This window comes from Penicillium verrucosum (genome assembly GCF_028828655.1).
Source record: "Penicillium verrucosum strain IBT 35672 chromosome Unknown utg000001l_segment0_segment0, whole genome shotgun sequence".
Lineage (NCBI taxonomy): Eukaryota > Fungi > Ascomycota > Eurotiomycetes > Eurotiales > Aspergillaceae > Penicillium > Penicillium verrucosum.
In genome coordinates, this window is record NW_026643210.1 from 4,325,961 (window position 1) to 4,350,305 (window position 24,345).

A 24,345-nucleotide genomic window follows, 5' to 3' on the forward strand; every position below is an offset into this window, starting at 1 on the left:
TATCGTCGTTGATAATGTACGTTCGGTCGACTCCTAAATAACTGTTGTATCGTATTGTTTATTAATATGATACCTTACTCTAAAAAATATTTATACCGGCTTTTTGCCTAGTTAATATGTATTACCTCTTCTTTCTGTTGCCTATACTTTTATTGCCTCTCTCTAGTATCTTGATACTATGATTCTGCCTAGTTATGTAATTATATGAACTTTCTGTTGGGGGCGTATAGAACGGCCGAAAATAATAATAAACTGATTAATTCGTTTATATATAATTAATGTAAATATATTGAAAGAAGTAAAGTGTCTATTAAATACCGTTGACTATACTATACTCTCCGCCTTAAATAACGCGTATTTTCTAATACCTAGGTACCGCCCGGAATAGTCTTTTTTTACGTTAACCGATGATAAATTTATTTGCCCGGCTGCTTGAGATTACGTATATGTACTAATGAATATTTCGATTAATATGAAGGGTTGTTGGTGCTGAAGGTATGCTATAGTGACGTTATAGTTACGTAAAAGGTTTGGCGGGCAATATGTTAATAACGTTGAAAGTACGGTTGCTTTTACGTTACCGTACCTATTTAATGACCGTAAATAATACCGGTGAATGCCCTTCTAGTCTTACGGGGGCCGCTTTGTGAGTTTAATATATAAAAGACTAATTTTCGTGGTCTTCTCGCGTTCTATGATTGATGACTCCCCTTTGTATAATAATATTTATATTTATTGAGCCCTTTCCTATTAGTAGACCTAAGTTTTATAAGAGTTCCCGTTATCTATGTTTTCTATATAGGTTTCTCTTCTCCTAGGAATCCCTAGATATTAAGGCAATCCGTTTAATGGCCGCTATTAAGGCTATTAGGTCTAAGGATGCTACTTCGAAAATAAAATTGATACGGTAAAAATAATGCTGTCGTAAAATAAGTCTAATAAAAAAGGTATGCGAATATAGTAGGATGTGTAGCGTAGATGTGTGCGTAGGTATTCGTATACGGGAGACCGGTTAGGTATATATCTTGTCGGCGGATGCTTCGGGCTTTTGGGCTTTTCTTACTTTGTAATTGGTATATAAACTATATAGCATTATCTACTAGGCGGAGCGCTGACTTACTAGAGCTCTTATTACCCGACTCCGACTATGATGATAGATTGTGATTTAGAGAAAACCTGGGAGGAGATAGTTTTTAGGGAGTAACGATAGGCACTTTATAACGCAACTGCTATATACTAGAGTATTTAAGTGTATATATTTTAATCCTTATTGTAGTATGTTTTCGCCTATAGACATTTTTGTGAAAAATAGTTGTTACTTTTCCTTTTACTCTCTTACTTACTATGTTAAGAAGTATATTAGAGGCTATGCTAAGCCAAATACTATAGTAGTCTATAGTATTATTTTGAGCTTTATGAATAAAGTAGGAAGAGGCTCGAAGCTTAACTAGGAAGAGCCGCTAAATTAGGGTAGGGAAAGGAAGATGAGCCGCCCTATAATAGACTATATTATGAGAGATATATACCTTAGTATAATAACGGTTCTAAGTAGCGATATAGGTGCCTGAGAAATAAACGTGGTAACGCTGAACGAGTTGTTACTTCCGGTATAAATATTAGTTATCCTACTAGTGAGGATTACTACCCTAGGAGTATAAAGCGCCGTGGTTTCCTTGTAATAGTTGAAAAATATGTGATACCTATGTCCTGACTAATAATGGAAATTACGATATTTTACGCTATTATAGTGGGGTGCTTACTGATAATGCTCTTTCTTATTCGTATAGCCCCCTCCTTTCTAAATCTATTTAGAATTTTGTCGTTCCTTATTACGAAATACTTAATATATTTATACTTATAGGGTCGCTATAGGCTGATTGCTCCTTGTACTCGAGTAGATGCCTTATTATATCTCGCGTACGCTGTAACAAATATTTTTCTTATTGCCTTTAAGACTCCGTTAATAATAATGGTAAGAGACCGCGCTGGAATCCTTTTAGTGATTAATATGAGTTTCCTATTCTTAGTATACTATTTGGGATTCCTTATAAACGCTATGGGTGTTTCTTTGATGGTGTGTAAGCGTATCTATCGGGCTATAGGTTGGATGACTGGCATTCTTCTTGGTTTATATATTATTATAGTAATGATAACTGATCGGAAGAGCTAGATACTTTGTGAGAAACCTAACTTCTTCGTATTAATTATTTATCGTCGCTCTTACTTAACCTACCTTATTAGATTAGTAGCGCTAATCCTTCTTAGGGCTTTATGATTATAGCCGCGATTTTATTGTTATCCTTCTCTTTTATTCGCCGTTTCCTTTATGAGCTATTCCTTCGACTATACTAATCTCTAGCTATAGCTTATATATATTCTGTATGGCGGTATCTACTATCCGGTACTCTGCTGCCCCGGCTGTATGTTTATATTCCGCTTGGTATAATGCTACTTGTATTACTAGTCGAACTTTTCCTTTTTATCGTTAGGAACGGTGTCTTCCCCCTACGTCCCTATTCTCGTGCCTCTATTAGATGTGATTAGGTATAATAAATACCGATATAGAGTAAAGAGGTAATACCGCTAAAAGTAAAGATTGTACTTATAAGGCCCCTATATATCGAGGTAGGCTAATATATAAGTCTCTAGATACCCGCGGTAAGCCTATTCTCCTAGGCCTAGATATACCTGTTTATGGTGATATCTTGGTCGCTAGAAAAGTAGGATGTCTTGGAGCTTTTTGTTTAACCTCGAAGAGGGCTTACTGAAACTATTTACTATCGTATAGCCTTAGATGGCTATACTTCCTTGATAGTATTTGTTAGCGGGCCGTATAGAGTTAGTAAATCTGTAGACTATTACGAATGTGTCTTGGTAATTGCGACCGATTTCGGTATAGTAGGTATTATATCTTATCTTAAAAAGCTCCTATACGGGTATAATACTTGTACGTTATATATACGCCGGGTATATTTCGTGTGGGAGGTCTAAATATTAGGTAAGTTCGGCCTCTACGTTTAAAGAGTAAACTAACGATACTAAATTTCTTAGATATTGCTGTTGTAGCCTAACCGCTTCTAAATAGCTTGTTAAGCGATGATATCTTGGATGATGGCTATGTGGGTTGGCTGTTCTTATTTAATTATACTCGCGCTAATAATGTGATATAGATACTCGAAATGTCCTTTTTTGTGGTATTAAACTAGATGATAGAATATAGTAAGCCGTTTGGTTAGTATCGCCGCGCGATAGTTTTTAATAGAAAGCCTCGATATGATGAAATTATATTAGAAGAGGCTTCCGGGCGAAATATAAAACGGCTGCTAAATACTTATGAAGACCGCGGTGAGGTTCTAGTTATAGGTAAGTCTATTACCTTGAATAATAAACTAGACGCTAACTTCCTAGTATCTGTATCGTATGAAGTACGAGACTGTTTAAGAGAATTAGTTCGTAAATACCTCGAATAGAGAGTAAGGCTATATGAGACGGAGTTTCAACCTTTATAACGAGAAGGGACTAATCTATTAAGTAGGGGGAGATAGGGTAGGTAGGGCTAGTGAATGACTAATTGGCTATAGATTAAATAGAATTTACCGCCCTCTAGAAATAAGTTTAACTATTATACCCGATCTATTCTTTATCTTTATTGTAAACCGATTTATTAGTATATTCTCCGGTCTAAGGAATAGCGTATGTGTTAGATGGAATGCAGGCTATGTAGGAATGAATGTTAACCTCAAGGGATTAATATTGTAGACTCTGGAGAGAAAGAAAAGAAGAGAAGAAAAACTAGCTACTGTCTAATAATATCCTGAGTTCTGTGTGTTAGGATTACCTGCGGCCCCACATGGCCGTTACGTGACTCTAACACCCCCTTCAGGACGAAGACTATCACTATATCTCTTTGTCTCTACTAATAAAAACTCTCTATTTTGTTTTCTCATTTTCTACTATTTCCTGTATATCGTAAACCTGCATCTACCCGTAAACTTTAATATGTAGATTAATTAAGACCTAACATCCGGATAAACTTTATATATACTTCTTTGTTAAGCGCTTTTGTAAACCCGTCGGCGACGTTGCTCTTCGTCTCGACGCGCCGTAAATCGATCTTCCTCTGGAAAATAGCGTCCTTGACGAAAAACCACTTTATGTTAAGCTAACGTATGCTGTTCTTGTACGATTTCTTGCTTATTAGCAACTGAGTATTGATGTTATCTATTAAAATAATAATTGGATTGCCTGCCTTAGGAAGATTAAGTGCCTTAGCAATCTTTGAAATCTACTAAGTATTCCTGGTAGGTCGATCTAGAGCATACTATTCCGTAGCTGTCGACGATAGAGTCATAATACTCTGTTTTTTCGAGTACTAAATGATAGGTGCGCTACCGAAAAACCAAATAGTACCCTCTATCGATTTTGAATTATGCTAATTACTATGCGAAGCATCGGTATACGTAAAGAACGAGGTATCGTCTACCCCCCCTAGCGTTATACTAAGGTATGTTGTGTTACTGAGATACCTATAGACAGTACGGACTGTTTATAAATCGTTGGTAGTCGGAGAAGTAGAACGATGTTGTAATTTTATAATATTGAATTTGATATTAGGTCTAGTTTTAACTGCTAGCTAGTTGAGTTTACTAACTAAAGACCTAAATAAAGTATGCCCCTCCTAATCTAGAAGAGCGTCGGGATCCTTATTACCGTTATCCTATTTGTGGTTTAGAGAAAGCGGAATCGAGATTAGAGAATATACCTATATCTCTGCTAAGCGAAGTGCTTCTAGATAGTATGCCTACTATATTATCCGAATTGTTCTTTTGTCGTAATCCCGGGTAACGGTACTGCTAAGAAAACGGGATAGTTCTCCTATATCCTTAATCTCGAACTAACCCTTTACCTGCTGAAAAATCATCTCGACCTCTCCGTCGGTCGGAGCTATACTAATAAAATCATTAATATAAATAAGAAGAAACTACGTTGAACTATTATGTATCTTAACGTAGATATACGAATCATTATTAAGAGTATAAAACCTAATCTTAACTAGTCTTCTGTTAAGTTCCTTATTCTATAGAGCTGCCGAATCATAAAGGCTAAACAATACCTACCGTAACTAACAAACCCAACTTTTGCTTCCGATATTAGGTTCGGAGTATTCAAAACCTACTAGTTGAACGATATAGACTGTCTCTTAATCTTTACGAGAAGTATTGAGATACGTAGCTACTATATTAAACTGACGCTAATTGTAACCTCTCTGCGTAATGAGTGTAAAGATGATCTTTATAAGAACGTTCTAAACAACTAGAGTATAGAAGATTGAATCCTCCTTCTTCTGCTAGTAGTTACTACAAACCACCTAGCGCGCTTTGAAACTATAAATAAGGTTGTCTTTCGTTACTTTGAGATTAAAAACCTATTAACTCGGTAGAGGCACTACCCCCGGCGGTTTGCGAATGATATTAAAAGTCCTTTTCGTATAAACGTCGTTAAACTAATCTTCTATCGCTACTTACTAGCGGTCTAAAAATCGAGAATTCATCGCCTTATTATAAGACTAGGGAATAATAACGTCCTTAACGTATAAAGGCTTGCCGTTATAAATGAAAGGAGTGCTCTGTTTTGTAATAACTCTCGACTTTATAAGTCTCCCCCTGCCTTAATTACTATTATTACCTAATCCTTCATTAGTACTATTATTATCCTATAGAACGTCCGGTTCTATAATAATTCGCTTCGGTTGACTTAATAGTCTCGGTTTCGGTTTCGGTTTTATTCTCGGAATCGATATGGTCTTAGTGAGTTCCGTAGGAAAACCGTATCGTTTAGGCGATCGTCTCGTCCGGCTCGATCGTCGGGGAATGAAGTGTTCCGGTAGAATAGAAGCTATCTCGGTGACAGAACTATCGGTAATTGTTTTAACTAAGACCTCCCGAGGTAATTCGACCTCGGAAACCGTCTCTATATAGTTTAAAAATAGGCTTAGAAACCTGATAAGAACTAGGCTGAACCACTACCTACTCTTCCTCTAAAACAATAAGATTATGAACCTCCTATGTAGAAACCTCCTGTGGAGAAACCTCCTGCGGAAAAATCTCCTATGAAGAAATCTCCTGTGGAGAAACCTCCTATGGAGTGTCTTCTCGGAATGCTCTAGGTAAATACCAAGGAGAAGTAGGAACAGCCTATTGTGTAGGAACTTCTATATTACGAGTGGCTCGCTGCACATACTACCCTTGATGAACAAAACTATTATGCTTACTATCTTTACAATCACTATTATCCTCCTTAATCGACTGGTAAACAACTGGAGACTCTAGAATAGCCTCTAAAACCGGAGATACCACTACCTATTTTCTAGGCTGCGGTAGGACTGGCGGAAGCAATAGTCCACCGTCTATATGATCAACCATATAACGTCGAATTGTCTTATAAACCTACAGTTGAAGAACTGGACGACGACGTATTAACTAAGGAACTAACTGATAAATTGGCTGCTGAATAACCTACCTCTTTGGCGGTAGAAGGTAAGCCGGTTTAACTTACTTCCGGAAATTCGGTTGTTGAAGTGGAGATTAATCCTCGATCTCCTATATTCTAGTTGACGGCTTTGGTATAGGTGGTATAGTCTATGCTCTTCCTAGTGTATCTAGATCTACGGAAGCTTGCTTCTGTTAAATCATAGGTCTTGAAACCTAAATTACTACTTCTAGCTGTCTGCTAGTAACAGAAACCTGCGGAACTAGCTTTAGCCTAATCATAACCTTCGGACCTTCGTAAGGTTGTTTGCCCTTCTTAATTATAAAATCTGGAATATACGGACTACCTTCTTTATAAAGTGCTCCGGCGTTATTATCTGAATTAGGATCCTTAGGTACCGGCTTTCTAGCTAAAATACCCCCCTTCAGATTATCATCCGATCGAGAAGAGTTAAGATTAAGTTTATCGGGAAAGGTGACGTCCTGTAAACGAACAATCTCCTTCGAAGTAGGATTCTATACCTTAAAGATATAACTATTCTTATCTTTATAACTAACTAGGTGTCCTCTAAATATACGAGTAGCTGATTTCTCTAATTGAATACGTGTCTCCCTCGGAATATAGATAAATACGATAGTACCCTATATACGAAGATATTTTAAATTGACCCTCGTCTTTCTAAGACTAAGGCCCTCCTACTAAGAGATAATCGGTGTTTTCTTAGTCTTCGGATTAACTAAGCGATTGTGAATATAAATTGCGGTATCTACTCGATAAGGCTAAAGCTATTTAGGAAGCTTAGCGTCTATATTTATTATACGTTGAATCTAGTTAATATAACTACCTATACGCTCCGTAACGCTATTCGGTTTAGGTATATAGATAGGCGTGATTTTAAAAACTATACCTTCTTCCTCTGCCTATATCTAGAACTTGTGGAATTTAGTTCCTCTGTTAATCCGCTAGAAAGCTAGGTAACGTCTACGAAGAATCTTCTGTCTCTTATAGAAAGTAATTATATAAAATGCAATCTCCTCCTTAGTTCGAAAGTACGGTCCTTCGGTATATCGAGTGTAGTTATCGATAATTGGTACCTAATAACGTTTACTACGAGGTCTAGGTAGATTTATAGTTTATATATCCGTATAAAACTTTATACCTAGCTTCTTTATACGTCGTTGTATATCCCGAGAAATCTGCTTCTTAGCTTTACTAAGTTGATAAGCTTCGTAGTTAAAGTTATAAAGTTTAACCTAGTCTCCTTCCTCTAGAAGAATAGTATTAGAAAGAGAAGCTTTGATATACGGTCTTCTAATATAACCAAGTCGACGATAAATTTCGTAAGTCGAAATAGACTTATTGATTCGATCAAACTCTTTATCTGAATCCGAGTCTAAATCAGAAGAATTCGGTTTATAGAAGTAAGTCGTTTGAATAGAAGATTGTTAAATCTTCTCTAGAATCACTCCTTAATAGAGTAGGCTATTAATCTAGGGTAAACTATTGAACCGTTTTACTAAACCAACTTCCTCCCTATTCTTATAAACTAGTTTTGAAACAATTGGATTATGGTAGATACCGTGATCCGTTTTAAGAGTATTAGATGAAAGTAGACGATCGTTAGTTACCGTGTTATAGTAGGTATTAATAAGAATTATCTTAATCTTGCCTTCCGAATTCTTAATTTGAATCGGCGCTTTGCTATAACTAATTGCTAATTAGACCTTGCTATTAGCATTCGTATAGCTATATGACTCCTTACTAGGCTTATAAGTTAAGTATTCGTAGAAGTCCTTACGATACCTAGTGATCGTTTTGGAAGCACCACTATCAATTATCTAGTTGTCCTCCGAAGAACGAGTTGTATTAGTACGAGCAATGCTAGCCTTACCTTTTCCTTTACGTATAGTTATATAGCACTAAGTATTACTATACGGCTTCTATCCCTCTATAGGTAGATCCTCTATTAGGTAGAAATATATCTTAGTAGGATATCTAGTATATCTATAGTGGGCATATTTAGAATTATTTATATACTATGGCTGTTGATTACGCTGTTGTTCCGCCTATTCGTTAATCGACTTGCCCTTAGGCGGCGTATTCTTCGTGCCTTGATGCTATTCCTTCTAATTATTTTGATTATCCTTATTGTTATTGTTATCCGATCTAGAGTTGTGTGAACTACCTCTACGACCTTTACTACTACGGCCTCGACCTCTTGTTCTACCTCCGCGTTGATTGTTATTATTGTTGTTTCGTGTAACGTTAGTAGAAGCTTCCGGGTCGAATGATAACGAAGTAGGAATATCGCGTGCTTCAATCGTTAATGCCTTATATATATCGCTAAAAACCTCCTTTATAACGGAATCTAGTATCTTGTCTTTTAAAGTCTCGTAGGTAAACGTAACCGATTTGAGTTCACCCTCTAGTTGTCGAAGCATTATAAATAACGCTCCGAATAGGTGAGGTTCGACTTTATATATACTAAGCTGGTTGTATTAGGTCTAGTAGGCATTAATATAGTCCTTAGTAGAACTAAAGTATGATCTCTTTATCTCGTCGAACTTGATCACCTCCCGTCTCACGTTGTTAATGATACTAGTACTACGAATAATAGACTCGACTTTACGTAGTATATAATCGGCGTAAATCGGGAAACCATTTATATATCCTTTAAGAGTTATAATAATCTTCTAATCTAGAAGACCTTCGATCTATCTACTAGAAATCTTCGACTAGTATCTCTATAGATCGTAATTAGGATCGAATTCGGTAGGACGAGGAAGATTGTAGTCGGCGACCTAATCGATTCGCGTTATACTTAATCTATTAACAATCTTTTGTTTCTATCTTGCTAGATTGCTGCTATTAAGAGCTAATTTGATACCCTTATTAAGCTTGATCTCCTTTACTTTAGGAAGATCAGTCCCCTATGTACGTGTCTGTCTGATAGGACTACGTTGTTGCTGTTACTGACTATTAGAAATAGGATTGTGTTATTGGCGAGAAGCGGGGAGAGAACGTAAGGAACCTTCTCCTCCGTTATCGTTATTATCGTAGGAACTAGTTATTTTGACTGTACGTCGAGTGTCCGTCTTCGGTCTCGATCGAAAGAAATGCGCGAAGCGGTACCGTCCGTCGCGTCGATTAGGTGACTACGGAAAACGAAGCTTCCTAGATGATTAGAATGATGAAAATGTTGACTTACGATGAGATCGTCGATAAAAATTAATGATAGGATCGACAGTCGAAATGTGGAGATGCGGAACGGGCCGAAAAACGCGTCCTATAAAAGAAAAATGAAAAACTCTGATTGGTTGAAAATTTTAACGAAAAGATGCTCGGAGTCGTACGAGCAAGGGCTTATAACCTGTTAGATGGAATGTAGGCTATGTAGGAATGAATGTTAACCTCAAGGGATTAATATTGTAGACTCTGGAGAGAAAGAAAAGAAGAGAAGAAAAACTAGCTACTGTCTAACAATATCCTGAGTTCTGTGTGTCAGGATCACCTGCGGCCCTACATGGCTGTCACGTGACTCTAATAGTATGCTCTATGCTTCTATGATTAGTTCTTATTTATTCTAGTTACGGCATAATTCGGGATTTGTAAATAGGGTATACTCTATTTCTTAATCGGCTTCTGTTTTAATTCTTACGGTTTCTTAGAAAGCGATTCCGTTCTGACTATGACCTTACTATTGCGTTGACGAGTATTTTTATTAGGGTATGGCGACCGGCAAAATCTACTTTAACGATCCTATCTTTTTTTTAGCGGGTTGGGAAAACTGTGGCTATAAGAGAAAAATCGTGGTTAAATGATTTAATTAATTGCCGTTTAGGTTACGATATCTTTTTAGGGTCGTAACTAATACGGCTCCTAGTTATTACCTTTTAAGATGCGCCTTTTAGGGACGCTAGAAACCCCTATATGCTATTGTTTATCTTAATTTCTAGCTATTCGCTTTCTTCCTTTATTTATCTAGCTATCCCGAATTTAGTGTTTGTTCCTCTTTATACTTTACTTGATAGAATACGAGGCAATTCTTCTACTATCTAGACATTCCCCCTTAAAGCCTACTATTATGAGAAGTTAACTATTAATTTCTTAGTGTCGCTAACTAGTATACGAATAATAGTATTATTTGACCTAGATACTTTAGTCTTTTATGGTGCCCTTAGACCCGATATTTCTAATGATGATCTTATTGATTGGGATGCCTAGCTTATACTAGAGGCACTCTATAATGAAAAATATCTGGCTACCTTATAATATAGCTTTATTAATATAGGAGACTGTACTAAGCGTTAGTATTTACTGAAATATGCCCTTTAGCTTTATTTAAATCTTCTAGAAGTCCCTCTACTATTAGATAGGGGTTTATAGTTGATATAGTCTACAGATAGTAATAAAGAGATAATGACAATAGGTCTCTAAACGTTAAGTCTAGGCGTATATGTCTTTGCGAAATATAGAAATATAGAAATCTAACCTATTGTGATTAACGAAAAAGAATAACTTAAGTATTTAAAGCCTTATGAAGACAATTTTAGTGCTTTTAGCCTTAGGAATCACTACTAGAGAAGAGCCCTAACTTTACCGGATCTTAAGCTTCTGAAAGTATAAGAGATCGAAAGGGAAACCTTTTATAAATATAAGCTAGTCGATAACCGGACCTAGGTAGCTAAGTACGTTAACTATATTTAAATAATATGTTAGATTGTAACTAGCGAGACTATAAGCGTAAAATAAGCTCGAGACGTCGAAGACTACGGTGATAGCTTGATTATAATTATACGATCCGACGGCCCGATTGCCTCGTTTAAGTCTCTTTTACTTAACCGTCACTTATATACCTTACCTTGTGTTAACTTGACTTCGTCCTTGGCGGTATATGTGTTATATCTGAGGTACCTGAACTTGCTTACTTGTTTAGTTTCGAAGTTAGACGATATAAATCGCCGTCTTACCTAGATTTAGATCTATATTTATTTCGAAAATTATATTAATGATTTAAAGGAAAGTAAGAAAAACGGTCTTCCGCTTAACTGATAACGTCGGGCAATCCCTACGATCGCTAGAGATTCTATCTTATAGGCTTTTTATAGGAACTAATTCGTGCCCTAAAAAATAGATCGCGACTATTTAAGTGATTAATACCGCTAGGGCGAGCGTTAGTAGAAAGCTGCTACTTATATAGGACTTAGTGTGATTTTACTAGCTAGTGAAGACTTGGCAAATCAAATATACGCTTATTTATGCCCTATAGAATGGTTGTATTGCTAACTTTGAAATAGAGGTAGAAGAATAGCTTTTTAGAATAAAATGGTAGATACGTTAGCTATTTATATTCTTAATCGCTACCTAGCTCTAACTAGTCTTTATCGATCGTTTGAGTCTATGGCAGTAGACCTTATTGTTGGCGGATCGAGAACAGGCAGTTGTGGAGAAGTAATATTGATTGAAACTGGAAACTGGAGAACTGGGGAGAAAAGAGAAGAGAGAGAGAACTACAGAGAGAGATGCAGCTATGGAGATATGGAGTGGGGCAGATATGCAAACATGCAAACATCAACCACTAGCCTGACAAAATAGGCAGCCGTATAGGTCATATGACTAGAGGCTCCAACACCCCCCCTTAGGGTAGTAATCCTCCTCAGATAAAATAGGTGCTCTTCCCTATCCCCCCGTAGAGAACAACAAAACAATCACTTCTTCTTTGAAGATTTGGAATCCTTCTCCGCACGCTCTATACGCGCCTTCGCGTAGCACCAGATATTAGAGAACGGCTCCTATCCTTCAGAAACAAAATCTTTAAGCAGATGGAAATAAGTCTTAGTAGGGTGGCCCTCGGCACTATAGTGAGCATATTCAGCATTATTGACATATTGCGGCTGCTGATTACGTTGACGCTTAGCCTAATTATTAATGTCCTGACCTTTCGAAGGTGCTCTACGTAGCTGCTCCTTAGGTTCCTCTTCGACTTCTTTATTATTATCTTCTTTATTATCTTCTTTATTAAACGGCTTCCGGTAGTTGTTTCTACGTCTAATACGGCCTCTACGACCGCGCTATCTACGTCCGCCGCGAGAAGAAGAATCACGAGATCGAGATACCTTAGCCGTCGAAATCGTTTCGTCCGCTTCCGTAATCGAGTTCGCTTTAATCGCGAGTTCTTTATAATATTTACTAAAGTTATCTATCGTGATTTCTATAGGAACTTAACGTTTTAAAGTATCGAGAGTAAAGTTTACGCTCGGGAGTTCGCTACGAAGCGCGTCGAGAATAATATAGAGTGCCGTAAAAGGGTGCGGCGCTACTCCGTAACGTCCGAGGACGTTAAACTGACTCTAATATGCTATAACGTAATCCTTTGCCGTAGAGAAGTTGTTACGTTTTAACTTAGCGAATTTTAAAGCTTCTAAACTAACGTTTATAACTTTGTTATTACCGCTTATAATCCGGGTAATTTCCTTTATTAAGTCGTCGGCGTATTCCGGGAATTGTTGAATCGAGCCTTCGAGAGTTATAGTAATCTTATTATTAATCCTCGAGGAAATCTAGCTAAGAATAGATACCGACTAGTAGAACTAGGTATCGTACGTCGGGTCGTCTTCCGCCGGCTTCGGAATATTGAAATTTACTACGTTCTCGATTCGAATTATCTGTAAACTATTCGTAATTTCGCGCTTCTAGCGTATAAAGTTTGATCTATTAACCTTTAAAATATATGTCTTCGGGTATTATACGTTAGTAACCGCTTTTAAGCGAGTTCTTTAGGTGACGGGAAGTCCCGGAGTCGGTTGGGTAGATCGGTCCGGTACGGGTAGCTGTCGGGAGCTCTTACCCCGTAAACTAGAGTTTGACTTATTAGTTATTTTAACAAATTAGGTTGCTTTAAGCGAATAGTCGCGAGTAGAATAAAGAGAAGTTTCGAAGACGTTAACGGTCGCTACTAGCGAACAATCGCGAGCGAGAAAAGTGAGGTTTTCGAAGAACTAGGGGTTGCTTCTAGCGGACAAATCGCGAGTAAGATTAAGAATAAAGTAGGTTGCTCCGAGCGAATAATCGCGAGTAAAACAAAGAATAAAGTGGGTCGCTTTAAGCGGACAAATCGCGAGCGAGATAAATAAGACAAATAGGGTTGCTACTAGCGAACAATCGCGAGTAAAGTGTGGGGTAAAAGTGGGACCGTGAAAACTCTATAGATCAATCACGTGATATCGTCACACAAATGACGTTACTAAAATAAAGATACTAGTCTTACTACTTCGAGAACTGATGGAGTCTTAGTAAGAAGAATAAAGGGCTTAGAACCTGTTGGCGGATCGAGAACAGGCAGTTGTGGAGAAGTAATATTGATTAAAACTGGAAACTGGAGAACTGGGGAGAGAAGAGAAGAGAGAGAGAACTATAGAGAGAGATGTAGCTATGGAGACATGGAGTGGGGTAGATATGCAAACATGCAAACATCAACCACTAGCCTGACAAAATAGGCAGCCGTATAGGTCACATGACCAGAGGCTCTAACACTTATGCTTGGAGGTAATAGCGTCTTTTCCTAGGACTAGCTAAACATTATCTAAGAGGCGCCTATGGAGAATGAAGCAAATTTATATAAGCTAGAAATATAGGTGGTTCCTAACCTTAAGTCTCTATCTAGAATTGCTTCTTCCTACCTAATCTTTCTCTAGAGATTCTAAGGCCATGATTATATCTAGTAGGTATTAAGTTAAATATATTATTTCATAATACTATTGTCTCTCTCTTACTCTTAGACTGTAGGGAACCGTGCCCTAGAGGGAGGGCCCTTTTCTAAGTCGCAATTGCTAATTTAGATTTATCTCTAAATGACCCCCTAAGCTAACGTTATTAGATTATATCCTATAACTAATCCTTATCTTCTCGATACGCGCGTTAGCTAGTAGTTACGGATGGTACTACCTTCTCGGTCCCTATCCTTTAAATTCTTTAATAAATTCGTGATAAAGATCGTGGTCTATTAGAGGGTTTCGGTCGGCTATAGCCTTACGACGGGCCGGTTATGAGTCAATTACGTAGTCACTATGAGTTAATTACGTAGTATATATAAAGTCCTTTATACGGTAGCTACGTCTTATTTTAGAAATGGCGCTTTATACCTATCTTAATTTCTTAGACGATATTCTAAGCCTACGATCTCCTTTACTTATAACTAGTAATTATTAGTTTTATACCGTGATATTCTGAATAGTTAGGGCCTAGCCGCCGTTTAAGGACCTACTAGGGAAAATATAGTATTTCTAGGTTCTTAGTTTCTTCTATACTTAAGATTAGATCTTTACCGATAGCTTTTTGCTAAAGTATACGAGCTGATAGATTTTATTGTCTAGATATACGCTTAATAAATTTACTAATAGCCTTTCCGATATGATTGAAAGTTATGGGTATATAATAGAATCTTTGAAAACTATAAGTAAGCTAATACTTATAATTCCTTAAAAGATATTATTTCCTACTATCTCTCGTAGGAATAGAATATCCTTATAGAGACTAAAATAGACCGAGTAAGAAGTATTAACTCTCCTACTAATCGACTTTCTTTATAGATAAGCGGTTGTTGATAAATGTTAGTTTTATATTCGTCTACTTGTGATATATTGGCTTAGGTACCTCTTTTAAAGATTTAATAGACTTTATTATCGAGAGGGCGGAAAGGAACCTAAACGTATCTAAGTCGATAGGCTACCGATCTATATTATCTACTCCTACTATTCTATTATCTTTTATATACTTCTATATGATTTCTATGGTGATAGAAGCGAGAGTTTTGATATATATATTCTATGCCTAACCCGGCGGACGTTCTATATATATCTCTAAGCTAGTTATAGGGGGTTAGAATAATTATTATAAAGGAGGCAATTGCTACTTACCGATCTTGATAACGCTATCTAGGCCGAGAAGAATATTCCGGTATATTAGAGACTGGTATTCTAATCTAGTTTTATTGAGGTAATATAAACCATCTAAAATCTATACTATTATAAGCTTAAAATACTTGAAGTATTAAGAGCTATATACCTACTAAGTTATAGAAGCTAATTCCGCCTATATAGGATAGAGAGACCGATATCTTATAAGTTACTCTAAAGTAAGCTAGAGGTCGTTAACGAGAGCGTATATATATCCTTTATTTACGAAGTACTCTCGGGCCGTTAATATATTATTGTGGTTAAGGATATTATATAGCCGTCGTATTTTAGCCACGTCCCCTTTAGTATACTCTTAAATAGCTACTACCTAGGACGGACGGGAATAGCGAGTTATAATAAATACCTTACCTACTAGACTATATCTAAGTGTCCGATGATAAGTATCTTAGGGTGATTCCTTCTTTATGATTAACCCGCGAGATATACCTTCCTCGTATACCTAAGGTAAGCTAAAGAGTTTTAGGCCTCTACTTATAACCTTTCGTATATATTCGCTCTAGGGAGACGTTTTTCTCTTTTTTTTATTAGAACTACTATCTAATTGGGTAGGTATATTAAGCTAGTATAGCTGTTTACTTAAGGGTACCTCTCGTGATAGGTTATTCGTAAGCCGTTCTTAGTAGCTCTTAAAGTTAATCGCCGTATAGTGCTTATCTTGTTTCGATATATTTAGGCTAGATTAAGATATATAGAAAGGAAATAAGGTGGAAATGTATAGCGCTTAAAGGCGAAGAGGCCTATTTATAATGTAATTGTATTAATAGAACTAAATTTATTTTAAGGGCTACCCTTAGCTTTTACAGTTATATTAGTTACTAGGACGCTAAATCAGCTAGGTGGACCCTTTCTTTTATAAGGCTAAGACTAGTTAAATATAAATAACCGATACTTTATTACTACGTATATTCTACCTTACTAGCACTATAGACGAGTCTATATATATAGATCCTAAGCTATAGATTTTAATAGAAAGGTATCGGACTTACTAAGGAATAGCTAAGGTTAATATTAGCTAGATTACCCCCTACCTATCTATCTCGTAATATATGAATATAAAAAATATAGAAAGACTCTATAAGGTATTTAATAAAGAAGGTTATCGAAGACTCGATATATATAACTACGTAAGCGCTATTATATTAAGAGAGTATCTCTATAAGGCTCTTTAAGTAGGGCGAGTAAACGCCGCTAATATAATGACTAATTAACCGAGCCGCTGCCTATACCTCTATTTCTCTACTAGTTCTATATAGTGCCTTTATAGTTAATATCGATTAAAGGCCGGAGAATACTATTTACTATCGATCGACTAATAGTGGACTATTGACTTATATTTAGATGGTAAGCTAGAAATCTATTATATACTTTCCTATAGTTTTAATAACCCTAAGACATTAGTCCCGATCTTTAAATAAGCCTTATCGATGAATATTCTAACGAGAGAGTTCTAAGCGATAGTAAGATTTACCTAAAAGTTCGGTAATATCGATATAAAGCAAATTTATACTTCGAAAATCGATAGTTAGTACGGCTATTAGATAATAAAGCTAGGCGGCTTCGCGGACTTAAGTCTTATCCGAGCGTCCGAGCTACTTTTGACTTATTACTCGGCTTACCCTCCTTAATAATATATAGAATATAAATCGGATCTCTTCCGTAGGCTCTAGCTATCTACTATGATAAGGTAAGGTCGTCTAACTCTTAAAAAATATAGATACTAATTACGTTTATAGGAGATAGTTTATGCGCTAACTAGGCTACGGCAATACTAGTCTTTACTTATAGGATACGATCGTACTAAGATACTTAAAGTTAACCCTTATACGGTGGAAATATTACAACTCCTAGTATCTAGAGTGTCCTCGAAGGATAGAACCACCGTAAAAGGTCTTATATATAGTGGCGAAGTCTTTTTAAACTTTATAGAATCCGAGCGGACCTTAATTTAGAAGCGATTAAAGAGGATAGAGGGTATAATTCTATCTCTATATATATTTTTTAAAGATCTCTAGTACCTAGAATTATATACGAACTATATTAAACGGCTTATTATACCTTCTAGATTATTCCCTATAATTAGAGGCGCTACGCGTGCGGCCTTCTTATCTTTTAATCCTACCTATATGTAGTTCTTAATATAAATATCCGAAGCTAGGTTTCGATCTTACTCGTACTCCTAGGGGGACCTAGCGGAACTTAGATATCGATAACTATAGCTCTATGCTATACGTTATTACCCGAAGTTATCTAAAAAGCCTTAGAAGAAAAATCCTACGGCGAAGCCTAATTATGAGGTAGTAGAGCCTATAATACTATATAAGATAGCTATACTCGTAAAGAGACTTAGGTTTTAGTCGCTATAAATTAAGTAGCTTATCTAGTAGTTACTAGATCGGTAAATTGCGTAAGATACTCTTTTAAGAGCCCGTCGACTAGATCGTTATCGGTATAATAGGGAAGAAATTAAATCTCTAATTAATAAAGTTACCGAGTGCTTTTTAAAGGCCGTTCTTCTTAATTATAAGCTTCTAGTATAATTCGTTAGTAGAAGGGAATCTAAGAAAGAATCTCGATATAGATATCTATAAACCGAAGCCTAACTATAAGATTATTAGTTTCTTTTTATCGACTAACTCTATAGTGATTCCCTCTAAAGGGAACGAAAAGCTACTTCTACTTTAGTAAGGAGGAGTATCTACTTTACCTTCTTCGGCGAGCTACTAATACCCTATAAAAATAACGATATAGCGGGTAGATCTCTAACTCTAGACTTACTAATGTCCCCGCTTTTTATTCCGAGCAATCGTTCGCTATAAGATAAAGGAGAACGAGTAGGGTCTATAGGTATAAGAGCCGGGTAGGATAGTAACTTAGAGCGGTAACGCTTAAAAGATATACGCCGAGGGAGACGTTAGTAGAAGTAAGCGAAGAAGCTATAGAGGTAATAGTAACGATAGTAGCGAAGATACCGATCCTTACGTATCGACCTTTATTATAGTAAGGAAATCGCGCGTATTAATTCGGAAGGTAGCCGGATAGGAGAGGTAGCGGAGCTAGCGTCTGAGGTAGAACTTGGGTTCGTTAGAAGTAGGGGTATAATAAGTTAAAATAAGTAGGGTCTTCTTTATATAGAACTAGCCGAAGCCGATAAACTAGAGTACGGCGAGATTATTAAGGGGGATTATGGTTTTAGCGACGATGAAGAATTAGAAGATAGTTACGCTAGATTTAGGTTTATTCCCTCGAGACCTCCCTCGCCTTCTATTAGGTTAAGATATACCTCTACGGAACTATAAGTATTAACGGTCTCGTACGACTAACTATCCTTAATGTAACCCCTATAGTTACTAGGAGAGTTCTATTTGATATCTATGGCCTCTTTACTACTATACCTAGATATAAATTTGTATAAGGGGTAATAATACCTCCTCGCCGCTAGATTTAAAGATTACGACTTTATGGTACTAACGGGTAAGGAAAATAAAATCCTTCGTCTTACTAATGCCGAAAACGAGGAGCCGCGGGGAGGGGGTGAGGAAAATATAGCTAGGGGAGAATCTTCGATAGATATTAATATAGAAGAGTACGTAGGCGAATAAGAGAATAAAGCGGTAGAAATAGTAGCGTAGCTTTCTTTATCGGAAGAAGTTAAAAAAGCACTAGTAATTTTAGAAGGACGTAGGGTATCGGAGATAATATCGGGCCCCTCTAGGACTATAGGCACTAAAAGTGCGGCGCTATAAGAGAGCGCTAAATTCAAACTATATAACCGTACGTAACGGCGCCGATAAACCCCTAAGTTATCTATTCCGCTATAGGAAACTCTAGAGTAGGATATAAACGTACTATTACGAACGGCTGATTAGGAATAGATAGTAAGACCTAGTACTTAAATTGATTTCCTCGAAGTATAGTATTATCTTTTATTAGAGATAAATGAAGAGTAGAGTTTATAGCCCGTGGCTAGTTAAGTTAGCCCGAATTAGGACTAGTAATAGGCACCGGAAGAAAGATTAGGCTCGGTCGAGTTCGAACTGTAGCTAGAAATTTCGAGCTCGATCGATTAAAACTCTAAATACTATAGAATAAGGAATATCCGATCGGAATAGGAAGAACGGTCGTCTGAGTCTATACCGCTAGATACTTCGCCGTAGGTTTATATTATCGCCGATGCTACGTAGAAGGATACTCTAGTAGAGCGCCCCTCGTCGTTACTACGAGAGTCTCCCGCGTAGACCGATACGCGTATATAAATAGAAATAGCTAGATTAGATAAGTTGCCCGAGGAATAAGACGAGTCTTGTGGGCGAGGAGAAGGAGCGAGCGATGTAGCTAAGTATTCTATAGTGATAATTATGTTCCGTATACGTAATGAATACGGCGACTAGAATCGCTTAGTCTACTAAATGGTGGTGGATCTATCTGACGCCTCTCCTATTGGGCGAATGGCGTCTAAAAACGCGCGAGAACGTTAGGTAACGTTTTATGACTAGAATCTACGGCAAGTCCTACTGGGGCAGTGCTTTAATACGGCGATTGAGGATAGTACGAATACGATATTTATGATATTCGGCGACGATCTGGTTGTAAGTGAAGAGGCGGTGAATTCTATCGTACGAGTAATTGAACCCGGTAGTAATGATGATCGGCCGATAAAACGCCGGTAGTAGGCGATAAATAATGTACTTAAGATCTAGATTATGATACTTGTGTCCTATATAGACCGTAGTTAGAAGACCGAGGACCCTTATGGTTACTAAGCTAGGGTAGCCGCTAGTTAATAGCTATAAAGCCTACCTAGACTAGGAGCCGTGGACGTACGTCTAAAGTAGGTCTACGTCCACTGTCTTCTATCGGTGGCCTCGAATCAACTATACTAGGTTATAGTGCCTAAAGCTAAAGCCTTCCTACCATAGCTTCCTAACCACGGACCTATATCTCTAGACTCAAAGCCCGCTTGGACGTAGATCTATAGATCTATTATATGACTGGCCTTAAGGCACTGGATTTGTGTCTTTGTCGGCCTGGGGACAATATAGGCCAGAAAACACTCTTCCTCTATCTATGGAAGCGCTATGTCTAGCTTTTTAGTTGAATCCGTCGTAAAGCTTATCTAGCCTCGATTTCTTGGTAAACGTCCCTAAAGGGGCTCTTGAACCCTCTAGTTTGATACTGAAGGTAGGACTGGATACGGGCGAGCCTCTTATACTAAGATTAATCTCAACCTCTACCTAAGATACCCCTTTTCTAGCTAGCAAATGACGTAGGTAGCGGGGCTGGGCGTTCTAGTGGGGTCAAGGAGACTATGAAAGAAAGATGATCAAATTCGTGGGCCTTGCTCTAGGACGCTGAGTTAGCGTCCTGGAGCAATCATATTGAGGTAGTATGTAGACGATATATTTCTTGTTAGCCACTGATTAATTATTTAAACTTATGCTGCTTACTTCTTCTGATGCTTCTATATATAGTGCTGCCTCGAGTTTAATTGATAATACCGACGAAATATCTCGTTATGATTTAAGTACGGCTAGAGTAAGTACGCTTTCCTTTCCTTTGGAGGCGTTATCTAAAAATACCTAGTTAATTTATCTCCCCCTCGTATATCTAGAGGTTGGCCCTAATGGGAAGAAATTCGCTGCGCCTAGCGGGATAATCTAAAGCCTCCGGTGTCGTTATAAAAGTTCGCCCGAAATAATATATGTAGTTGACGACGATGTTAAGGATATCTTTAGCTATATTCTTTAGTACCTTTATAGTGGGGACTACTCTGTCCTTATTCTAGTAGCCGATAAATCGAGTTATGCTTTATACGAAGATAAAATTGATATTGTAACGTAGGATCTACTTCCCTTAAAAGAAAATTATTTTGCGAGTTATGAAGATATCTAGGTGAAGACCGACAATTCGATATCTTTGCTATATTGTGGGGATGGAAACTATCTATGCAAATATCCTAAGACACTGCTGGTATATACTCGTTTATATGACTTCGCTATTAGATATAGATTGGACTAACTTAGAAATGTGAGTTTTAATAAGCTTTATTAGACTCTCTCGGAATATCCGTTAGATTTAGAATAAGCGGACGTAATCGTCGAGCTTTTACGGGTTGCTAATAGAATAGGCACTATCTATGCGCTAATGATTCACTATATATCGTTCTACCTAAAGACTTTTATACGTTGTTCTAGTTTTCTCTCGTTCTTAGAAGAAAACCATTATATTAGCTTCTACTTGTTCAATCTCTTATATGATTTCCTATAAGCCTTTATTCTTTATAGAAGGGCTTAGAGCGCTGAAAGTATCCTGGGATATTGAGATGAGATCACGTGCCCCTGGGTACGTAAGCTAGTCTTAGTAAGACATACCCGGGGAATTAATTTCAGTTATAGTATTTAAGCTAGAAGATCTGCCTCGCTTGGTTTCCTTATAATACCTTCTTTAGCCTTCCCTAGGTCTTGATCTATGATTAAAAATGGGGTCGGATAATAGGAGGCCTAGAAAAGTTAGCCTTGGTTATATGACTCGTTTCTGCCTATATACTAGTTGCGACCTAAGAAATCCCCAAAATCCCGAGGCATCCGCCGATAGGATAAATACTTGGCCCGTTTCTCGAAGGCGAATCCCGACGCAGACGTCTGCTTCATACAACCTACTATATTCGCGTGCCTTTTTCATCAAATTGGATTTGCGACGACCTTGTTTTTGACGCATTGATTTTCTTTTCGAAGAAGAGCCATTTGAACGAGGGCCTGTAGTCGCCATCTGCTAGTCTGTAGCCTAAAATATGCCTCGGGACTCTAGTATTAGACTTGCTGGAAAGTAGAATTAAGAAATCAGGAAGTGGGTGCTCTTATAGTCGTATGCTTGTTGGCTAGGGAGTGGCTTTTAAAGAACGTCAAACGTTATGAAAGCACGAAAAGCGCAAAAGCGCAAAAGTGCAATGGCGGTTTTTGAACATATAACCGTGCCAAGCCCACCAACACACTACCTGATGTTGGTGGGCTTGGCACGGTTAGTAGGACTTCAATCTAGCAAACAAATCAAACCACCAATTCAAGCACCAACAACAGCACTGACGATAGCCCAATCGACTGCAAGTGGGGCACAGGATCTTCATTGCCAATAGAGTAAGACTATTCTGAACAGTTTCGTGCTACGTGGCCAGGCTGCCCACAACTGAAACACTGACCATTCTGCCTTCGCTCCTCAGTAAGTTGACGTTCAACAGCGATCGCTTTCTCTGCCATCTTTTCCCACGTGTCAGGAAGCTCCCCTAATTGACGAAGACCAATTTGCAATTCTTTTTTAAGGCTAATGAAGAAAATGGATGCAATAAATGTCTCCCGTGTGATTTTGCTTCGGAGCTTCAGGAATTCGGAAACGTAGTCAGCTGCGCTCCCAGTCTGTACCAGACATTGAAGCCGAACTACTGCTTCGATTCTAGTAAGGGGCTCATTCGATGCCGACATGTCTATTGTCATGCTAAGAGATATTTCTTAGGAAATCAAGATCAAAATATAGGACTTACACGTGATAGTATTTGTTCGCAATGCCCACTTAGCTCATGAGGTGCCTTAACAGAGTGCAAAAAGAGCGAAAATTACCACTATATATCTCTAGAGCAAAGGCGAGGGGTAATGCGGTGACACGTCCTAAGCGCCTTGCGGAATAAAACATACTTTTGGGATATATGATCTTCCCACGACTATGTGTTGTTTCAGGTCAAGACTCACAACATATCTCTCGCTTTTACTATGGAATCCTCTTATGTACTCTAAATGAACATTCTTGGGCCATACTCTTCCCACAGTTTGCATTCCCCTAGGTAGCCGTATCCTTACAAAATGCCGCAATTATCTTGGCAGATTTTAGGTTGAGAAAAAATACGTGAGCATTAGAGCACCAACGGCCCGAGACGCCGATGACAAGGCGATGCATGTGCTGGCAGGTGCGTTGGGGATTTGAAGCCCCACTCTAAAGTTAGGAACGTTATCATTAGCCAGGGGTACCTCTAGGTATGATAGATATCCTTGACCGTAGTCGTCTCCGCAGTGGGTTCTATTCGACCACACTGGGAATAGCGAGATGCTCTCCCGATGTAACAGTGGCTTATAGACGGCGGTTCTCAACCACCACTATAAAATCCAGCTACCTACTATCGTGCAGACCTCCTGATTGCAGCCAGGACCTGTTGGTTCCTATGCCAAATATTCAGCCGCACTTCGGTCTATATACGAATCCCGAATAGTTCAAGGACAGCAGCAGCTCTGACGTTCCTAGAACATATGTTCCTAGGGCGTGATAAATTTCTAGATAAGAAGATAAGAGCGAGGAGAAAATAATAAGATTTAAATTTTAAAGAGCTTTATTTCTAAATAAGCCGGAATAAAATATCCCTTTCAAATTTGAAGTTTAGAATATTTGACCTTTTGGAAAATTATAGCGCGTAAATTTTAAGAGGCTATATAATTTAAGTAATTCTAAAATTAATAGCCCGAAATTTTCGAGCCCTAAGAATATTCTATTATCTGGAATATTGTATGCCGATAATTTTCGACTCTGGCGGTGTTAACCGGATATAGGAAATTGGCGTAATGGTTATAGGGCGCAAAAAAGCGCATTGTGGACAAGGTGCATAAGTATAAGCGTCTTCTACAATATAAATTTAATATTTCACTCTTTAAGTTCGATTATCTCACATTACCTCTATTGCCTCAGAATGGGACTTCTTTCCAAAATCGCCCGGAAGTTAGGATTTATACGCGGTTATCTAGCACGCCATACTAATGGACAAACACGGATTATCCACTCTATCTAGCCACCTTATGAAATTGTAAAAACAATAGAATAACCCGGCGATTTCGGACTAAATTTAAGA

General features: G+C 37.8%; 4 protein-coding genes across 4 annotated transcripts, besides 2 other annotated features; 3 read left to right on the forward strand and 1 right to left on the reverse strand.

The window, feature by feature from the left end:
* Nucleotides 1–848: 848 nt before the first annotated feature.
* N7516_001585 (uncharacterized protein) lies at nt 849–1,204 on the forward strand (the record flags this gene model as incomplete). The annotated part of the gene is made up of 3 exons (XM_057214306.1): nt 849–907; nt 991–1,066; nt 1,124–1,204. 3 exons carry the CDS (start codon nt 849–851, stop codon nt 1,202–1,204), a joined length of 216 nt encoding a protein of 71 aa, XP_057076189.1.
* Nucleotides 1,205–17,140: 15,936 nt separating this feature from the next.
* Nucleotides 17,141–17,148: a sequence feature (Short protein (N7516_001586, KAJ5941418.1) was converted to a misc_feature.).
* Nucleotides 17,149–17,197: 49 nt separating this feature from the next.
* Nucleotides 17,198–17,204: a sequence feature (Short protein (N7516_001586, KAJ5941418.1) was converted to a misc_feature.).
* A 1,631-nt stretch (nt 17,205–18,835) lies between these two features.
* On the forward strand, nt 18,836–19,063 carry N7516_001587 (uncharacterized protein; the record flags this gene model as incomplete). Its single annotated transcript, XM_057214307.1, has 2 exons — nt 18,836–18,879; nt 18,904–19,063. The coding sequence occupies 2 exons, from the start codon at nt 18,836–18,838 to the stop codon at nt 19,061–19,063; spliced, it is 204 nt and encodes a 67-aa protein (XP_057076190.1).
* Nucleotides 19,064–19,870: 807 nt separating this feature from the next.
* N7516_001588 (uncharacterized protein) lies at nt 19,871–20,131 on the forward strand (the record flags this gene model as incomplete). Its single annotated transcript, XM_057214308.1, has 2 exons — nt 19,871–19,934; nt 19,971–20,131. 2 exons carry the CDS (start codon nt 19,871–19,873, stop codon nt 20,129–20,131), a joined length of 225 nt encoding a protein of 74 aa, XP_057076191.1.
* Nucleotides 20,132–21,915: 1,784 nt separating this feature from the next.
* On the reverse strand, nt 21,916–22,229 carry N7516_001589 (uncharacterized protein; the record flags this gene model as incomplete). Its single annotated transcript, XM_057214309.1, has 2 exons — nt 21,916–21,927; nt 22,008–22,229. 2 exons carry the CDS (start codon nt 22,227–22,229, stop codon nt 21,916–21,918), a joined length of 234 nt encoding a protein of 77 aa, XP_057076192.1.
* Nucleotides 22,230–24,345: the final 2,116 nt, after the last annotated feature.